At 42.3% G+C, this 21,906-nt stretch overlaps 1 protein-coding gene across 1 annotated transcript in view; it reads right to left on the reverse strand.

Annotated features, from left to right (window-relative positions):
- Positions 1-7,827: 7,827 nt before the first annotated feature.
- The window catches only part of VWC2 (von Willebrand factor C domain containing 2), a 57,234-nt gene continuing 43,155 nt past the window's right edge, over positions 7,828-21,906 (reverse strand). Inside the window, exon 3 of the mRNA XM_075142412.1 lies at positions 7,828-8,323. Coding sequence (XP_074998513.1) covers positions 8,172-8,323 — 152 coding nt within the window. The 3' untranslated portion in view covers positions 7,828-8,171. The remainder of the gene's footprint in view (positions 8,324-21,906) is intronic.

The raw sequence follows: 21,906 nt of genomic DNA on the forward strand, positions 1-21,906 counted from the left end.
ACAGAATCCTGTTTAAAATCCTATTTGTTTTGTATTTGCAGATCATACCCCATGCGAACTGCAAAGTTTTTAATGAATATTACAGAGTTTATACTCTTTTTCCCCTTAGCTCTTTTTCCTATCTAGTTCATGTATAAAAATGAGCTAGATGTGAAGGCCATTTTTAGCTCTTTGTCGTATCTGGAAAATGGGTTTGCAGGTGTTTGTTTTTTCAAGCACAAATATGGACCACAGGTTTAAATATGTATGTCTTCAGGAACTGTAATCTGAAAAAGAAATAAAAAGAAATACTGTGCTACACCTAAGAAGTAATTTTTCAATATGATGTATTATCTTAGGATACTATACTATAAGCATCCCACTAATATACTGCTTATGTGACAGAGCCTGAAGCTCCAAATATATTATATTTTGATGTGAAGGACACAAAAAAATGAAAACAGTACACCTGAAAGTAACTAGTAAGACTGCATGATTTGCCTTTCCGGTTTAAATGGACTAAAGTAACTTTTATATAAAACAAATGCAACTAAGGCATTTGAAAAAAATGGAAAACAAGCATTATTAGGATTCCACAGAGTGAGAGTGTTTATTGCTCAAACACTAGTATAAACAGCATAACTAGCAGAATATATAAAATAGCTCTTTTTATCAAATGCCATTTGAAAATAAATAGCTGGGAAAGAGCATGTTAAAAAATGTTTAGCAGTTAAGAAATTAAACTCTATTTAACTGTAATCCATAGAATGACTAAAGGCTATCTTTTCCTTATTTTCGTGTGGCAATTAGAAATGAATAGACCACTGGGTCATTACATTAGGCTGAAGCACTGCACATCCATATGTTATCTCCATAATTTCCCACTCACAACAGCACTAAATTAGTTAGCCTTAGTTTGAATTATGAATGGCTAAAGAGAGAGCATAGTAGGCAGTATTGTCTTTGTGAAAATACAGACTTTGTTTTTGTTAAAAAAACACCATACCAAGTAATGTCAGCACATAGAACTTCCTACAGTATGGATAGCAAATTAATTTGAGAATAACCCTCTGAAATGAATGCAGCTTTTTAAGGCAATAGCAATATAGATTAAGCAGCATTTTGACATTTTTAGGTATTTACCTTCCTGTTGCACAGGTTCTGGTTGGCAGACCATTTCATCAATTAAAGGCATTTATAGAATTTGAGGGAGAATAATAAAGCTGATGCAGTTTTCACTGCGGTATTACACACACTACAATATTGACTTTCTTCTCCATGCATGTATGCATTTATGGATTTTAGCAGAGTATAGAAACAATGTTTTTTGGTCCTCCTGATAGATAAAATTCACTTTAATTCACAAAGTTTGCACACCCTTTAAGGCTTACTGGAAAAAGTAAAGTAAGTGGTTATAAAGGTTTGTCTTTAATTCTGCCTACTATGAACAAAAGCACTCTACATGAGTATTTGTGAATGTTCTCTCTCATTCACTGATTGCAGTCAAGTACAGATGCTTTATTATAGGTGCAATCTGTGGAAAAAATCCTGATCTCAGTTAACAGTATTAACCTGGGCTTCTAAATTACTCTTGGTTTAACCAAGAAAAGAATTCTTATTTGTCAATGCATACTGTCAGTGCTGTATATATACAAATATACATCTCTCGTTGCTAAAATATTTTAGGTTTACTCTCTTGTATGGTTGGAGCCAGAAGAAATAAATTTCTTTGCATATAAAACCATGGAAAAAAGTTGTCCTTGTTTATCTATTCCCCAAAATAATTACATGTGAAACTTGCTTTCATTTCCTCATATTACATCTGCTATGTGTTTGCTATTTTTCCGCATTGTGTGTGAACTGATATTTGCATTCGTATTTTCACCATTTTTCATAAATTCACCTCTTCGCCACAAGGTAAAACCTGTGCACATAGAAGCACTCAGCACACTCCACTTTTGCAGATGGTCCTGCAGTTTGTTCAAAATCTGCAGCAGTGCTCTATATCCTGCTGGAGCTGGAATGCTTACTGTTTTATGTGATATTTTTCCCTTTTTGCCAAAGAAACATGAAGCAGGCTAACTTCTTAGTTCTACTAAATTGACAAGATTACTGACGAATGTAAGTGGCAAACTCAACATTTATGATCCATAGATTATACATATTCAACAAGACTAACTTGCTATTCCATTACTATAGTCTGCCTATTCTTTTCAAGAATAGCTTTAATTATGCTGTATATTTCTTAAAAGCAATGATCTTTTTAAAAGCAGGAAACTGTTCAGCGTTACAGAAGAAGCATTACTATTAGCTAATAGCCCCAAATGAACCTCACATGAACAATGTAACAAATATTTCTGGTAAGTTGAGAGCTGATTGTTTTTAAACATCAGCTTCTGTGCTGCTAATTATGTCAGTGTTTTCCTATTACTGATTAATTATATTCCATATCAGTATGTCCACATAGCCTCAATAGGGAAACAATGAAAACTTTTGACTTTTCTGTAACTGATAATTGACACAGAAGTTTGGAGTTTTCCTGTATTTGTTTTAAAAGCACATAAAATGAATGAGGCACATATTACATATGAGCACTTGGAAAAACAAACTAGGTTGTGTTTATTTTTTCTCTGCTATGGGAGTTGTTTAATGTGACATTTCAAAAGACTGAAAATGTTTCAGTGTGGTTGAGCATAAGTATTTTTTAAGAGGAAAGAGGATTCTGGGAAGGAGTGGCTGTCTTCTCAAAACTGAACAAGTTATACATTTTCTGAAGTAGTACTTACTTTTATCAAAAAGTGATGAAAAATTTCAATTCTTGGATAGCCAGAAAGAGAGTCTGTGATATTCAGTTCAATGCTGTCTCCCCAGTTTGTGTTTTGTTTTTAATGCAGCAGGAATACAGGGCAGAAGGTGTATTTTGCAGACAGAAAACCCACGGTAAAACAGGCTGTGAAGAAAATTCATTGCCTGATAAGAGGAATAAATGGAGCGTTTAGTTGGATTGCATTAGATTCTTAAATAACATGTGCCTTTCAAAGCCTCCTGCGTATTATGGAGCTACCATAGTTTAGAGATTAAAATTACCATCAAAAGTAACATCAAATACTTTACAATCATGACAATATAGTTTATATTACACCATATGAGAACAGAAGAGATTGTTTTCCAAAGTGAGGGAACCTTTCATCATGTCTTTTTCTTTCTTATTTGTATTAAAGACTTTAATTCAATGTCATTTAAACCTGGCTTTCAATTTCACAGCTCTGGAGATCATCTAGTCCAATACCTTCTGAATGCAGGTTCAGCTACAGCAGGCTGCTCGGGGCCGTGTCCAGTCAGGTTTTGACCATCCTCAAGGATAGAGACTGCACAACATCTCTGGGCAACATCCTCCAGTATTCAATCCCCTTGACTGTATGATTTTTTTTTCCATGTCCAGCTAGAATTTCCTGTATTTCAATTTGTGCCCAAATACATCTCTCATCTACTTTTCTTATCATATTCTTTGAAAATCTCCCTATGAAATACCCGTATGACATTGTAGCTATGTTTTTCTTTTTTTGAACATTCTTATCATAATGCTCAGCTCCTCTGTCTCATATCTCATATCTTTCCCCTTTTTCCCCTTTTCCCTTTTAAATCTCGCATAAGTATTTAAGTGAATACCAGCACTTCCACTTTTGTGGTTTAAATGAGTAGTAGGAAGAATCCTATTGCACACTAACTGTGCAATTTTATAATTACCTGAAGCCATCTAGAATATCATCTCTTCAGGCACCTACTTACACAGGTTTGAAGGCAAATTCACGTATAGTGCATTCCTACAAAAATGGACAAGGCCAAATCAAGAACTAACTTGTCTTGATTTCAACTGGGAAATAAGCAGAAACAAGTGAAGTAGAAGCAGAAATCTCATATTCATGCCAATGCAGTTACTTAAGAACATCTGAGAAGAATATTCATTATCCAAGCAACAGACCTTCAAATACAAGATTATTCATGAACTGTTAGCGTGTCCAGAAATACAGCTTTTATAGACACAACCCACCTGCAAAGCTGAAGAACTCCTCACGTGCAGGATGCATAATACTGTTTGCACTGAAGCGAAAACCAGCTGAGTACCTAGGCTTCAGTAGGGAAGCCAATATTCTCTGGAGTTTGGTTCACTGGAAATGATGCAGATGGCTTTTCTCTTAAGGTTAAATATGAACAGGTATATTACACGACCAAATCATAACATTTAGATAAGTACATGTGGCCACCACAGCAGTTGTTTCTTTGCTTAGAGATTAAATTAGTTTAAAGGTGAGTGGTTTCCAACTGCATTCCATAATGGCTAATTTTTAACTTTAAATCTTTTAATTTCCACATTTTCATTTTCCACTTCTATAAAGAGAAAGGAAGGTTTCTGTTTTAAGCCTCTGTCTATGTGAAGTGACATTATGCAGCAGGCTGCAAATCTCAGCTCCCCAACTCCATTGCCGAAGGCCCACACGCTGCTTGGTGCAGTCACCTGTTGGAGTTTGGCTCTCAGGGTCTTTTGGTGTGTTTGCCTCTGTGCTGGGCTTGCTGACCGTATCACCGTGTACTGGGTCTGCCTGGGATGGAGTCACTCTTCGTAGTAGGTGGTATGGTGCTCTGTTTTAGATTCGTGACCAAAACAATGCTGATAACAAACCAGTACTTTGGCTATTGCTGAACAGTGTGTACACAGCATCAAGGTCTTCTCTGTTTCTCACTCAGCCCCAGCGAGTAGAGTGGGGGTGCGCAAGAGCTTGGGAGGGGACGCAACCAGGCAGGTGACCCGAACTAACCAAAGAGATATTCCATGCCATACAATGTCCTGCTCAGCAGTAAAATGGAGAGGAGCGAGGTTTAGGTAAGGTTAGCTATCTTTTGCTTGGGAACTGGCTGTCCACCGGTCTGCCCATGGGAGGTGGTGAGTGATTACCATCGCATCACTTGTTTTGTTTTGTTTTTTCTTCTTTCTTCCACTTCTCCACTTATTAAATTATTTTCATCTTGACCCACGCGTTTTCTTGCTTTTACTCTTCCTTTCTTTTCCCCTGTCCCACCGTGGGTGGGCAGCCCAGGGAGTAAGTGAGCGGCTGTGTGGTGCTTAGCTACCTACCAGGGATAACCCACAACACACTGCATGCCAGCTGTGGTTCCACAATTGGGCGAGGCTGGTGAGATCTGCCCAAGAGTCGTCTCTCAGCCCATTTCCCCATCTCAGGGATAACCCAAGAGCTCTCATGTGGTAATACTACAGGCCAAAGCTGGATGTGGCCAATGATCTCAGCATAAAGAAGGTCCAAAGCTCATTATGACTTCTACCTCACTACATAAAAAAAAAAAGAAAAAAAAAATCTCAAAAAACTTGAAGTTTATTTCTCAAAAAGAAAGATGATTATATCTCAAAACATAATCTCTTTAAGAGACCACCCACAAAGCTGGGTTTCAAGATGAATTCGTCCAGGAAATTCCACATGAAATGGGAAAGGATCAACCTATTACTACAGTAAAGGTGACATCAGTATGTTGGTACCAGGACTGAAAGACGGAAAAATATTTTGGAAAAAATGCGCAATAGAAAATATTTATAAAAGCTACACTAGAAACACACACTAAAATATTCTTTAACTTTGCACTCACTACTTCAGTAAAGACAGAACTTCCCAAAAGAACAGAAATTAAAGCCCTGGGAAACAGTATAAGGCTTAACAAGAACCTCCAGTGAAGGAGAAGCAAAGGGTGACTAGTCCGAGGTGAGATTTCCAAAAACTTAAACATTATGGCCATATATCGAAAGACACAAATTCTGAGTCTCTCATAATTTCATTGAAAACACACGTGTCTCTTAAGGAGACACTAAGCAGCCTATTTGGAAAGGCAATCCTGCACCGAGTTGCAAGTCTGCCTTCTCTGGTCTTGCTCATGTCGCACAGCCACTTCATACACGGGTACTTCCACTCGTCTCCAGGGGACAGGCACGGAAGACCATTGGCACTCACGGCACTTTCTCAGAGCTGTGCAGATACTTGATTTCAGTAAGCAGAAGCCTACGTAGCCATGAGGCATGGGTGCTACTGATTTAGGAGCTAGCTTTCTGTCATATGACTACTGAATCTTACGAAATGGATAGGTGTACTTAACATAATACAACTTTTAGCCAAATAAGCAGCGTCTCACTGTTGTTAATGAGAGGTATACAATGAATGAGGTACTCTTTTGATAAAAAGGCATAATCAAGTATTTATGTTTATATCTGGAAGCGTACTTATGGTCTAGGTACAAATGAGACATGAAACACTTCCACCTCTCTTCCAAGAAAAAAAAAAATCTGTACTCTGTGTCACCCTCCACTGCCACCCGCAGACTGAGTGACAGCCCAGGTATAATATTTCCTGTGCCCCTTCTAGGAATTCCAGCTACTGGAGAACAGCATTTCCAGTACAATGTTTACATATGTGCACATCCACTTCAGGGAAAGTTATTATTTACTTGATTTTTGTGTGATTTAAAACTATTTAAATCCAATAATCTGTCTTCCCCTCTCCGGTTTTTCTTGCGGCTAGACTGACACCATGCATGACTTTGCCACAGAACTGTCTGTGCAAGAGAGTTCCTTGATTTCTGATTCCTCCTCCTCCCCTCCTGTACCATCACTGGGGAAAATAATGCCCAGAGACAGACAGACACATGCTTAAAATACATATGTGAGGTGGTAACTGGGATCCACTGAAGTCACAGGCAGAAGTCCCATGGTCTTCAGAAATACCAGAAAATCATACTTCGTATGGATGCAAACCCAGTAACCAGGTTACACCACAGGAGTAAGTAGCAAAGGATAAGTGGAAATTTAAGCAATGGTCTTCTGGTTTTAGATATTGATTCATTAAGTCCTCCCTCTAGCAAAAGCTTAAAGGTAAGCCCATGTTTAAGTGTTTTTTTGAGCTGTTGCCTTAACAGGCCTTCAAAGCAGACGTAATGTAGGAGTTGGTGATTAAACTAAAACCAAAACGAATCTAAGCAAAGGCTGTTGGTGGCTGAAGCAGGGAGATATGATTCACCTCACATGTAGTCAGGGTCAGCTTCCGTGCTAGAAATCCTTTGATGGATTCAAGAGCTGGTTCAAAACCTCTCCTCTCCACACAGTGTCACAGACCCCACGCAAACTGCCAAAAAGACCCAAAAAGTTGAACCAGCACCAGCAAGGTAGCAAGAGCAGGGTCTAGGGAATGGCGCAGCTCCACCCACGGATTAACAACGTGGAGCCACATCAGTGGAGGCTTCTTTGGCTGCTCTAGCCCTTCCAAGCTGCACTTCTCCACATCCTTTATGCGTTACATTAACAATGCTGTGTGGTTACTTACCATCATTTCCACCAGCTGGGCGATGCAATATTGTTTACGTCACAGAGGAATTTGTTCTGCTGAAATGTGTTACGTCTAAACTGAATATTAGGAATTGATTTTGTCTGATTAAATTTTTACAAGAACAGTTATGAGAGACCAGTTTCGTATTACCCATTGCTCCAAGTTATCTCGGTTGTGGACCAGTAGATATGCACCAGTGGAACTAAGGGAAGAAGCTGACCCACCTCTACACTACAGCAATATTCATAAATGAGCCCATGTTCTCTGAAAGCATATTCTACTTCATTTTTTTTCAAAAGTGAGAACGTCAAAGTTTTGTCATATGCTGGCTCTTTGCTGGCCCACTGAACTGAAAATAAGCAAAAAAATACCCAAATCAAAAAAACCCCAAGCAAACCCTCATATGATGAAACTAGAACAGAAATGTAATGTTTTAGCCATGGTGCATGTATACAACAGGACAGGCAACGATACAGTACTTTAATCTGTATTGTCTATATAAAACATTTATTTTTAAGCTCTATAATGGTATTATAGAAATACATAGAATACTTTATAGAGTGTATTTTAGTGTACTCACTGTGAAAATAACACATTTATTAAGACAGGTATTCTTATGTCCAAACGTTTTAAATATATGCACTTCTTTGCCTTGCAGTATTATGTTACTTTGAAAAACAAAATATCAATATTTTATTCTTTGCTCCTCACCAGAATCTTCTCATTCAGATTTCCCTGGGTCATCTAGGGTGCTCACTGTTGTGAGATATTTTATAAAAACCACGAAAAGTACTTAGATTTGTAGATTTCCTATATTTGTTTGCATTCATGTCTAGTGCACATAGCTTGCCGTTCAATTCTCCAAGTGCCTTCTTCGTAAGTACAGTGACATATAGTGCATTCATCAGTTTTCACCTCCCGGCCTGCTGGAATGACAATGGTTTCTGCAAAGCAGTTCGGGCCTAAAAAAAAAGAGAGAGTTTATTATGCGATACCCATAGCAGACTGTAATCCAGCATAGTTCAGTTTTAGTCTCGAGCACGGAAAACCTAACACAAAGTGAGTAATGCTGGGCACATTAAGCAAACGTGAGCATCGCGCACAAGGCATGAAAGCAGCAAAGAGAGCAAGGACCCTGCCCTCCGACGTGGCTGGACGCTTTCAGCACGGACTGTCCTGCCCTCCACAGGGGAAGGAGCAATAAAGCCTCTCTGCGAAACACGCAACTGTGACAGAGACCTGGGCACAAACTGACGACGCAGATGAATACAGATTTAAGCTAGAGAAAAAGCCAGCTATTGATGCAACAGTGCTACCGTAGGCTACTAGAGCGCTGACTATAAACGTTACTACTTTTTTCCATTGGAAGCAAGCGTTGTATTTTGTGAAGTAATCAAAGTATCAGATTAGTTTATTTTCTATTTCATGAGAAAATAGTCCTTTTCCAGTAGGATGGAATAGCTCCATCCTCTTCTGAATGAAGACGCTTTTCGCGTGTAAAATGAAATATTCCATTTTATGTAAGTCAGCAAGTCTACAAACACCCTTTCCCATAGTACACCAAAATAACTTCATTTCCAAGGACGAGGCAGGAGAACAACCCCCCAGCACAACGTTCACAAGACAAATCTGGTTCTTTCAAAAGGTGACATCCTTGCATCTCTCTGCCGCAGAAGGCTGCGAATGCTGTATTATCTACAGTTCTGTTAAAAAAGAAGTTTCTGCGTTGAAAATCCACATGCACTTGTAAAGCGGCACTAAACCCTCCCAGTCACCTCCTATCTGTACACTGTCATGTCCTCGGGGGAACTCGGCCCCTCCGTTCACTAAGCACCCACAACAGCTGCTCAGGCAGAGCCTGGCCACTCAGCAGCACTTTGGTACCACGATCCACCAGGACAGGATGTGCAGTAAGGATCAGCATATATTGCTCGGATACAGCTGAAACTCTTGAAAGAATATGGGTGTGCAAAACGCTTATCAACTGCCAACCTGTTTGCCACGCAAGTAAATAAATCACAGATGATGTTCAGTCTTCCATTGCCAGGGGTCCGCTGTAAGACCTAAGGCAAACAGTATGGCTGCTTCTCCTAAGGCAATATTGTTTTTTTTTTTTAAGTGCTTCCTCTGAAAACCAAAGGTAGGTGCACGCTGCACATTTTAAAACACAAACCAAACAGTTCACAAATCGATTTTAATAGTTACCCCTTTGGATCAGGTTATGTGTTTGTGTACTGACACTGCAGCCTGAGAATTAGTGGCAAAATTGACAATAACAAAGGCCTTTCCTCAATGAAGAGGAAAGAAGAGACCTGCAAGACTTGCAGAAATTTGCTTCACCAAATCGTACCTATTAATCCTCCGAATATTTAAGCCAGTATTTTGTTTTACGACTGACTCTTGACAAAGATCTCTAACATGTGGCTTCTTCCCTAGTTTTGGGTGGCTTCTGGCCCATTCAAGGCTTTGGATGCAGAGTAGATAGCAAAATACAGCCTATCTCATGCAAAGTTACCTGCTTTACTAACTTAATGTTACTGTGGTACGTTTGTGTTCGCAGCCCCCTCAGTCTGTCCATGCAAAGTAGCACTGGGGTGAACAACACAGGAAGGAGGACTTCGGGGTGGGAGACACGCTCCTGGGTCCCACCGCACGCTGGGAGGTGCCCTAGCTTTCAGCTGAGACAAAGCAGCGTTATTAACTACGCTGTCCTCGGTGGAACTTTAAAAGTTTTCAACTCTAATCTATATAATTCTAATTACGTTTCAGTTAAATACAGTACTCTTTTTGCATCTGATAAACTCATCCCAAGATGGGTTCACCTGCACATTATAGGTGAAGATACCTGCGTGTTTTGCATGCTGGCCTGTAATAGTCCCATGATTTACAAAGCTATATGACATAAAGGGTTAAAATATTAAAAGCGGAATCTACTTTCCATGGAGAATTTGTATGAAACCTACAAGAGCACTTGAAATTTAAACACTATGTGAAAGGCACAAGAGGAACAAAACCCTGTGCAGGATTTATTTCATTCTGGGAAAGTAAATGTTATAAGCTATCCCTGGTTATAAAAATCAACCAGGGAATGAAGTAAAAACAGTGCAACACCTGTAATATAATTCACTAGGATTCAGAACGTAAATGCCTCCATTCACAATTAGCAGCACCTTAATGCCATGCGTGACTAGTCCTTCTTACATCAGAAAGTTATTAAATGTAAAGATACAACAGGTTAGCCCTAAATTGTTAAACTATTTAATATGGGGGAAAGTCATTGCGTTGGTAAATCTACAGAAGAGCAATAACCATCTACTTGAGAAAGTGACCCTACAAAAATAAATGACAGCAACAAAGTATGCTATTGAACAAGCTAGATTTTTTTTTAGTATCATGCAACTTTTCTACAGAAAATTGCCTATTTTCTGGTTCTGCATTTGCACCCATCATTACTGAACTGCAAATCCTGTATAGTACTTAGACTGGCAATAGTCAACTGGCATCCTTGCCTCATCTTTTTTTTGCAATATTGTGTGCGCATAATATCATGGTTAATGTTACAGAAAAGGTCATCAATGAAAAGGCTGAACTGACTATATTACAGCAACAGCATGCACATAAATGCCAGTAAAATATAGTGTCCAAACACAGGAAAATAATTCCGCAGCTCTCCTTTTATCATTTCTCCAAATCCTCAGACTTCTAGGGCAAAAAAAGCTGAGCTTCACCCCAAACCTCATTCAACTTCGAAGCTGTATGAGCAAGTCCTGGCTCTTGGTGTCCTGTGGCTCCCTTCCTACCAAGCAGGCGACGCTCCTCCCTTTCCGTTTCCTCCGAGGAGCAGCCACAGAAACCAGACGTACCGGCTGGACCGGCCAGAGGAGACCAGCCTGCAGCGATGGGGGATACGTGGGGCGGCAGCGGTGGGACCCCCGGTGCGGGGCTGCCCGTCTGCACCTGCCCCGCCGGCAGCCCTTCCCCGGCCCCTGCCAGTCGGTCGGAGGGTGCTGATGAAGCAGCTAATGATCTGATTCTCTGTCTGCCTAAACGGACAGTGGGGAAACTGAGGAATCGAAGATTCCAAGCAGACAGTGGGGCAAGGAGGCAGAGTGGGCACACAAAGGCTGATGTTAGGCTCACGAGCGCCATTTTCTCGCTCTCCCTCATCGGAGGGAGGCAGAAGCACATGTCTCCTCCACGTTCAAAGTGGATAAGCTGCCCTGAAGGCATGGCATTTGCTGAAACTACCGCTTTACTTAGAACTGGGCAGTTTATTGATTTAGCAAGATTTGCAGCTTCCCATCACAAAGGGCAAGACATTTTGTGAGTTTTAAAAAAGTTTGCAAAATTACCTTGGAAAAGCATTTCCAAGTAAATCGGGGCTGTTCCAACTCCAAAGCAGTGGTGTGTTTTCTGACTAGATGTTGCTGTTGCAGGAGCAGTGAACAGTGAATTTCTCCTCCTTGGTCTACAAAGCACTTGCTGAGCTCCTGCTTGGTAACACCACTTACTCTGCCCGACTTTAGCACCCGGTACTCGTTCAGTGCAGCAGTGGCTTGTTTGAGCTTGTTTGATCTACACTGTAAACCTCCTGGGCCCCATCCCCAACTGTATACACTTATATAGCTCTAAGGAAGTCAGTGGTGCTGCCACCTTCACAGCAGATGAAGATCTTGCCGTACCACTCTTAAATCTGGCAGAAAATTCAGTATGACATATTGTACCAATTCCAAGCGCAGCCCGAAATCTACCACAACATCATTTGTTTTCCTAAAGAATATACTGGCGCTGTCAGATGCCGCTTGAGCCATACCATGCTGGTATCAGCAGAGATTTCTTTCCTAGGGCTAAGGCACAGTTGCTGCCGTCTCAGCGACGTCTTGAGGCAGCGAGTTCAGTGCAAATCCTCAGTTCTCACACTGAGCACCAGATTGGCATGCAGCTCTCGGCTTCCCACATCCGAAACTGTGAATCCTAGCTTCCAAAAGCAACATTTATACTGGGATAAGGAACTAGGAAGGTGGTTAATTATTTGGTGGTTAATTCATTGAGAGTTTATAATGGGATTCTTGCCTCTTAAATGCTTAAGAACTAAAAAAGTTTAAAAATATTATTGGGGTAAATGCTGCTATTGTAATTTTTTTCAAAGTCCTTACGGTGGTCCTGTGAAAAGCTTTCAATGACTTATATTTTATGCTTCAGTGTTGACAAATGCAACCATCTAATTAAAATGCAAATTTTGTTATCTCGGAAGAAAACAGCCGATACCAATTATCAGCAGAGGTGCCCAAGCCACTCACTTACAGAAGCAATAGCACCTGTAACCTTGACAACCCCGCAAGAGGCTCTCTGAAGCTTCTCCTCCTCCTTCCACAAAACCACAGCTGTACTCAACCAGAGAGTTGTGCCTCTTTTCTCTGCAGTCTGCCCCTGCTTTTGCATGGGCATGTGTTCCCATCAGTTCAAAACTATAAGATACAGCAATTTCTTACATTTGTTTTAATCAACTGTTTTCATCATGTGTTAAACCAAATTATGGACAAAGAAATCTGTTCAACTGCAAGTTAATGTGTTTGCCTGGAGAGTAAGTCACGGCAAATTTTCACCAATTAGAACTACAGTGACCACCTCTGTAATATAACGCTTTGATGTGAGACTGCTTCGGCCTCTGGTTTATACTAAACTCCCTAACAGCTGCCCTTTTAATAGCTCCTTGCAGCAGTCAAATAGGTCACTTGCAAGGTACCTGACAGCAGACCTACCTACCCTGACAGTTATATGGCATTCATCACTGTGGTATTAGAGCACTTTGTAAATGACATTTAGCTTAGTCCCTATTTTTTTTTCTCTTTCCAAATTTCATGGAGAGATTTCCAACGGTTACAACATCACAAGACAGATCCTACACTTCGTCCTGGAAGTCTTGAGAACCATGACATTGTACAAGAAACAGCCATGCTGGGTGCGATCAGAGGTCCACCTGCACCTGCAGCAGCCAAAAAGAGATGCATGGGGAAGTGTATGGAAACAGAGCAAGCACAGTTCTTAAAACAGACACCCAGCTTCCAGCACTTTCTGAATCGGAGACTTCATAAATGGCTCCTGTGCGCTGAGTTAATGGAGTTAATGGACGGAGTTAACAGATTTCTTTATGATTAACTTCCCCAACATCCTGCTGATCCCATATACCACTTGGTGGCAAGAAGGTCCATAGCTCTTGCGCACAGGAGTTTTCTGTTGTTGCCTGATGCCTTCCACCCGCTACCTAAACTTTGTACCCCCAAATCCTCATAGTGGAAGAAGCAATAACAACTACCCCCCCTTTGCTATGCTGTTGATGAGCTTATAGACCTATATCATGCTTCCCTTCCATCACCTCGCCTGCAGCCACTCGCCTGCAGGACGGTTCTACACCCCCACCGTCCCTGCTGACCTCCCCAGACCTCTCCCAGTTCTGCTGCCTCCTTTTTGGGCTGTGAGGACCAGACCTGTGCACCACGCACAAGCTGTAGAAACACCATGGACTTGTGCAGTAGCACAGTGATACTCCCTGTTTTGTTTCCCATTTCCCTCCTACTTCCTGACATTTGCCTTTCTGTTGTGACCACTGATGAAAAAGTTGAGTTGATGTTTTCATGACACTATGAATTTTATACCAGATAGAAATCTTATAGAAACAAATGTTTCGTTACACTCAAGTCAAATTCTGCTGCAGCCTTTCTGCGTTACAGAAAAGTTTCACTTTCCAGCAATGCTACTGGACAGCCCTCCACGTACAGCAAGAGTGTTCCTGTCGTTCAGTAATTTCAGGAACATGCCAGGGAAAGCGAAGCCTTCCCTCCTATCTTTCAGATCTTTCTTCCTTCGGACGTTTTGAGACTTCCTCCAGGATCTATGCAGATGCCAGAGAGACTAATGAAATACCGAGCTGAAAGAAGAGATGTAGGCAAGCTCCCTGCCTGCGTTTCAAGCTGTCTGCTGCTGCAGATGACCCGGGATGCCACAGCACAAAACCCAGGACTCTTCCACACCCCAGCTGGAAGTTACACCTGAGAGCTAGGACAGCCAAACCTCGGGTAAAGGGTGGCTGCGCCTGCCTCCCAGTGCACTGGAGCAAAACCCCTTACACACCTGCTGAGACATTTGAGATGGGTTTTGAAACGCGCCAGCACCGCAGGGCACGACAAAATAAGGCTGCTCTGCCGCGTAGCACCGCAGCAGCAAGACTTCGAGATGCAGGCATCACCTCCCTCATCCCTCTCAAATCTAATCACTTGCTCCAGAGATGGTATCTGTACCTACTTTGTGCCCTTTCAATCTCTAATCTCTTCTAAAGGGTCTGTATCTCCCTGACTTGATTTTGTTTCCCTCTCATGCAGATATATATGTAATACGTCTATCTCCTGCGAAACGTCAGCTTGGAAGATAAAGCACAAAAAGCAGCTGGCAAAGGCAGTCTGTGACTAGGAGTATAGCAGACTCTCATTCTCTCACAAAAATAAGTTCATCACCCCTGCTGCTGTCACTGTGCTGACTGCTCCCAATCCAGTGCAACCTTTTACTCGCCTCAGTACCTTTGGATGCTACTGAACCAAGTCCAAAAGAGAGTTTTCAATTACAGAAGAAGGATTCAGGTAGACCCAATTTTAAGAGCAATTTGGGACCCTGAAGAACCATGTACTATTTCTGTGGTTTATCAATGCCTTAAGATACTGGCAGCCAGAGAACTGTGGCAAATATCCTAATAGAATTCCAGTAAATGTGTATATATATATCTATATGACAGGGAAAGGAAAAATAAAGGTATTCATCCATTCTGCAATTTTACCTAGCTGCTACAGGAAATAACAAAAAGGCAGCGTGTGCAATGAGCTACCTTTCATGAAAGCAGCGTTTTGGTCATGCTAGATAGAGCCTTAGTGCTTTTAAGAATAACAAACCCCCTCCCTCTGTTGGAGTCATGTTTTGTTAGATGCGCAGGGAACTGACAGATTGGAAGAAAATCTGTCAAGGGCAAAACAATTAAAAATAACATTTTGCCACCTAATTTAGAAGGATGGGCATAGCAGCATCTACTGTGAGTGGACAGACAGAAGAAAGCTCAGTGAAGTTCTCCTGTAACTACCTGGGGTGATCATGTCCTCAATGGCACTGCTGTGACAAAGTGGGTATCAAAGCTCGGTACTTGCTGTAGTCTAAGTGTGCCTGAGTGTGCATGTGTGTCTGTGTGCAGGAGCTTTAATCCGGAAGATAAAACAAGCTATAATCTTACTTAGAGTTGGGTTCTAATATTCTGCTTACGAGACTCACAAGCCCTGTTTATGATTAAGTTCTGTTGCTTTACTTTTTCATTTATCAGATGTGACAGCACTATTGATTAATGTTTTGTTCTGGCTCCAGCCCTAGAAATTGGAGGAGTGTCTAAAAATCCCACAGAACACAAAACAAAGCCACCACAGCCACTGGACTGATCCTTTCCACCACTGCTTTGTCTCAATTCTGATTCTCCATCGCCTTGCACTTTGTGGTGGCGTTACCATCCCTGGAATGACAATGCCAAATGCTATCAAAACCAGGGCTGCACAGTTACTTTTGCACAGATGGAAATTGCTTGCAGGAAGGGAAGAGTCCGTAATCCTGCCGCCGCCACTGTCCCCTTGGATTTTCATGTGTATTCAGAGAGCAGAATTTCAGATATCTGCTTTTTGTGTGCCGAACACAGAGAAGCAAAGGAACATCGAACAGTGCACAATCCAATACCGTACGAGCCAAACAGAAAGCCTCGGAGCATAAAAGGGCCCAATTAAATAGGAGGCTCGAGTGCCATAAAAGTAAACTACATCAAACAATTTCCTTTATCAGAGAAAATATAGAAAGACTTGAATACCCTACACAAAATGATTTTCAAAAGTCCTACGACTTATAAAAGGATAGTGTTCCACCCAGAAACGGCACCAATTAGACATGAGCTGAACATTGTGTGTATCTTACAGAAAATTACAGAAATGCTTAGAAGCCGGCAAGCCGTGCATCAATTTTGTGCTCAGCTTTCTTGCAGCCCAGTCACCACCCAGACGATTAGGAAATTAGAGACGCCGGGCTTGAACGCACGGGGAAAACTCAGGTCAGACGCCTCAGACGACAGAAACACTTGGGGGCTGGGGCGGCTCGCTGCAGCCCAGCTCACCGCCCGCCCTGCCTGCTGGCACCAGGTTGTCACCGATGCCACACGCGCAGAAAGCCGCCCGCCTGCGCTCCCCCCAGCCCTCTGCTCCCCCCTGCACCGGCCAGGTGAACCAGCCTGGGCTAAAGCCGGCCTGGAGGAGAGGAGGGTGGTTTCGGTCCAGGACATGCCCCGCAGCGCAGCACCTTGCAGAGATGCTCATGGTGGAGGGGAGCTCGGTGGCCGCGCGGGAGCGGGGTACGCAGTAAAAGCATCGGCTACTTGCTTGGAAACTATTTCTGAAGCCCGGAGAGGGCAGTCATGTCTAAGAAAACAAACCGATGCATCGCTAAATCTTCCCCCGGTTACAGAAACTGCAGAAGCATCGCCAGGCACCGCGGGGACAGACGGACTGACAATGGTGGAGGGACGTTGTGTGGGCTGCAGCGGGGTGAGCTGCTGCCTGCCCCGGCACTCATAGCATGGGGGCTTAAAAGCTCTGCTGCTGAGGTTAACGGGGCTAATCCTTCCCTTTCTTAAGCTGTTTATTCATCTCAATGACCCTGCCGGGCTCGGTGGGGTTACTGGGGGCCTGGTGAAAGATCTGCTCAGCACTAACTCATCTTCGCACTGGGAAACATCAGCTTACTCTTCAGACTAAGCAACCCAGGTGAAATGCCTTTGTTGAAAGATCCTCAACCAGCTATCCTAAAAACTATTATGCAAATTTAAATAGACTCTGCACTTCCAAAAGCACGCACTACAGGCTGGTAATTTAATGCATCAGAGACCTGCTGCAAACACTGGAACTAAAAGCCAAAACACGGCAGCGCTGGTGGGCTGTAGCATCTATCAGGCAGGTTGGTTAGGTCGCTGAGAAGTGTACAGTAACTCAGGCAGTAATGCACAGGATTGTATGTGTCCTGAAACACATACTAAACGCAGGATGCTAATGAAGGAAGAGATTTTGAGATTTATTACAGAAAAATCCCTAAAGACTTCAACTAAATTGAAAGCTAAAGCGGTACCAAAGTACAGTATAATGCTGCTTTGGCAGTGAAGTGGAACCTAAATCAGTGTATTTTTCCAGTCACTACAAAACACTGGGTAGCGAGAATATGGTACGCAAGGGGGGGCCAGTGGCTACCTACTGCTACAAGGAATTATTCAATCAAACCAACAAAACATTATCAGTCAAGCATCAGCTGCTTTTTTCACCCCATTTTAGAATAAATACACTGAAGACTCTTATATCAGGGGTTATCTTTCTTACTGAGAACGATTTACATCAAAATAGTGTCACTGAATTCCAGAAAGACTGTCATAGCAGACAGTGACAACCCTCCCAGTAAAATAGGCCACTTGCAAAATTAGGTGTGTTATAAGGGCTTGGTTTGGCTTTTTTGTTGTTATTTTGGGATTTGTCACCATAACCGATGCTTTAGGTTTTTTTGTTTTAGTTATGGCCTTAGGGGCTTGCCTACAGAGACAGATTTCTAGCCCCTCATCCAAATTCACTAGAGTTGGCTTGCTCTGGCTGCGGTTGCACAGATGCACCTCACACGTCTCTCCCTAGCTAATCTGCCGCTGAAGTGACACACACTAACCCAGAAAAAGGCACTTCCGCCGGAGGAGCAGCGGTTTGGGGTCTCGGACACCCATGCAACCCTCTCACAGGGACAAGCTGTGAGGAACGTTGTCAACTGCAGGAAAAGGGAACAGAAGTTGAGACTCTTGGAGGGAAAAAAGCCTGTGCAATAACAGAAATAAGTGGCGGATCTGGCGCATCAGAACTACTCAGCTCCATACCCAGAGACGTGTCCCATGGTCCTGCGGCAGTTTCTGGATTGCAACTGCGATGTTATGCTCATTTTATCGATTTTCTTTGAGTTACATGACAAAAGGTGAGAACCCAGCTGAGACCGATCCCAGCACAACTGTTGTTTAAAATGTAACAAAACAGTTTCACAACGGACTTTCTTTAATATGTACTGAAGACTGACCACCTTTTCTTCCTCCTTCTACCTTTTTTTATTTAGAACGTTTCCAAAAATCTGCCTCCTAAAAACAGATAAATAGTACCTTTTACTACAGGGATAGAAGCGACAGGGATCTATGCCGCAAAATGAATTATAATGGTCGGCATGTCATGCATCACTTTAAAATATAATGAATTCTAACAACATCCTTTGCTGTGCGTTGTTAGCTTCATTTACTGAAATAAAAAGCTGTATTTCTAAAAAATAGGTGTAGTGCATGGGAATCAGAATGGACACTGAAGAACCTGTTTACTCACCAGTCCTAATGAATTACTACTATCTTTAGGTGTGAAAATTTACAAAATATACAGTTGTAATTGCTGGTCGTTTTAACATGATACTATGTGAACATGATATTATGATAACATGATATTATGTGAATATACCCATAAAGAATAGAGACGTTAAGTTTTCCTAAGAAAAAATTCTTTATCAACTTTAAGACGTACCCAAGTTACTCCGCAACTGAGAAAAATCACAGTATTTTTATGAGCAAAAGAGAGGTTATGCTTTGCTCTCCATGCTGCTGAATCAATAATTCTACCTTTTCTTTCCCTTTAATGATTTTCCCCTGGTGGTTATGAAACACTGCACTGAGACAGCTCGCTTTGTAAAGACTGTATTTAGTACCCGCTCAGGAAGCCGAAGAGAAAATGTCAGAAAAACGTTGCTGTGAGAGCACAGCCTTCCTGCCCCCGGTACCCGGAGTCGCTCTGCTCCCACGGCCGGCCAGGATGCGACCCGGGGAAAGTCTGGCATCGGCCCCTACTCCTCCCGGACAGCCACAGCCCTGGGGATAAGTCGCTCGGCACCCAACTCTGCCACCTAAAACCGAAAGATCTGGTCCAAGCCAGCCACCTGCGGAGGGGAAGGAAGAGGCACCTCCGGGGGGCAAGGCATCGCACCTCCTTCGGACAGGTGCTGCCACAGCGGTTCACCAGCCTGGTCCACAGGTTGTCCCCTTCACCAGCACGCAGATGCCCTCCTCGCGTTTCAGCCCAATTTCTGACATGGGCTCGTACCGCTTTCTTACCTTGTCAAGGTCGTGCACAGAATAAAGACGGAGACGCTAAAAGAGCACAGCAATTTGGACCATAGAAATACTCAGGATAGGAAGTGGTGCACCAAATAGTAGTTATTATTCTGTTGATCAGAAATTGTCAACAAGTCAGGGCTGCAAATTTAAGACCCCATCCCTGAAGAGACCTCACATACTGAAGTTAGGACCATGCCTAAAGACAGCTGTTTAGAAATACAATCAGGTACTAAGGAAATCTAAATACATTAAGCTGCAACATGGAAATCCATCACTGGCTATCAGAAGTTAATTCCCTCCTGTTTCCGTTTGCATCACGCTTGCACAGCTCAAGAATCAACAACTGGCTAACAGAGATGCTTTGGGGTAGGAAGAGTGGGAAACCAGAAGACGGAAGGGTGATTCATTGCAAAGGCAAGAGAGTAGGAAGCCCCTGGTGTTGGAAGAAACCAAATTAGTGGGATTGCAAGCAGGAAGGAAAAAGGCAGGAAAGCAGGCAGGGTGACTGGCAAAATGATTTCAAGGGATCATCTCTTTGTGGAGATGGAAAGACAGGGGATTTGAAGTGAGAGACACACATTATGAAAGATATGGGAACCGGTTTTGTTAAATGCAAAGATTGTCTCTGAGAGTTATACAAATCCTTTCATCTCAGAGAAGTGCAGCAGCACAGAAATTGGATGCCGCTCACAGGGGCAGACATAAAAGGATATGCACTACCCAAAAGAAATCTTCCACACAATATCGCTCAACAACTTCATTTCTGGTGTCTGAATCCAGCACTTATTTTCCCATGTGCTGCAAAGTTAAAACCACCGTTTGACCCTGCAGCGCTCTTCTCCTGTGGTGTTATTAGCACGCATTCTTTCTTTCCATTACGCGGGCGTGTGAAATTGGGAAGAGCGCAGCAAAGGAGTCAATCCCCTTCGAACAGACAGATTAGTCTGTACACGGATGCGTGTTAGCTGGGTAGGATCTAGTGAAAGAAACGTAAGGTGATGATGATGAGCTGAACGTTTCCTTCAACATTCCCACTGCAACTTTTTAAGAGGTATCAATGGATCTAGTTTGCATATTTAGCCATGAACCGTAATGTCAGAGGGCGGGCTGTTTTGGCTAGGAAGATGCAACAGTTCATCCCAGTCAGACAGCAGGATACAGACACACCTTCAAAAGAAATCAGGGCTCATTTAGAGCCCGCTGGTTTTAGCCAACGCAAGCTCACAATCTAAGCTGCCAAAATTCATATAATGGAGGTTGCAAAGATGTCTGCTCCTCTAAGAAGGAAGAGACAAGATACTCCCAGTCAGCGGCTGAACTATTTGAATGTCCTACCACTGAGCCAAAAGCACGTGAGGATGCAGGCACTACCAGCATTACTGACGCTCCTGTTCACAGCAGTAGCCATCAAGCTCCAGCAAAGATGCTCTGGGAAAAGTAAGAAATCAGATCAGATTTCATTAAATTAACAGTCCAGAAAACTCTGTCCTGACAAAAACCAAACTGGCTTCCCGGCAATGGCCCCCCAGATGGCCAAGCTGGCACTGGGAGGCTGGGCTGCTTCCTAGATCTCTCTTCTCTTTTTTTCCCCAACACATCAGACCTCTGGAGCAGTTACTGAGGCATGAAAGCTAGTCTTTGTATTTACAGTAATAGAGTTATTGTAAACCTATTCTTAAATATTTCCACACATTATAAGTTTCTTGTAAAATTATCTCCAAAGGCAAGTATTATGGAAATAAAAATTCTGGGGGAAAAACAGCTGGTGCTTTTATGTTTATCTGAAAGCTATGTTTGTTTCCTCCTAGGCAAAACCAGAGCCTTACAAAATTGTAAATGATTCCCAAGACACTTTGAACTGATTTTCATAAAACTCAGATCAGTGCACTAGAAAAAGAGTAGTAAATAAAATGAAAGTGGCAAAACTAAAATTTACATTTTACTTTTCTAATGAAGTTATTACTCCAAAATGTCCTACAACCAACAATTAAGCGCTTGATTTATGATTACAGCGTTAGCTACTTCATTTGTCTTTGGGGTATTCTTCTACTCTAAGGTGATAAAAATGATCACTGCTCACCTGCTGCATACACAGCATAAGCATAAGGAAGAACTGGGAAGCTGGTGTGAAATTAGTTTACAGAACCCCCCCAGAAGACAAAACTAAATTAAAAGGAGGCACTCTTAATTACAGAGTGGATCAAAGTGTTGTGAAATATGTGGGTTTCAGAGACGTGGAAAAGGGATGATTCCCGGAGAAGAACCGATGTCCTAGCGAAGGGGGAATATCAGCCCGAGAGGAAGAAA

Source organism: Calonectris borealis, chromosome 2 (assembly GCF_964195595.1).
Source record: "Calonectris borealis chromosome 2, bCalBor7.hap1.2, whole genome shotgun sequence".
Classification (NCBI taxonomy): Eukaryota; Metazoa; Chordata; class Aves; order Procellariiformes; family Procellariidae; genus Calonectris; species Calonectris borealis.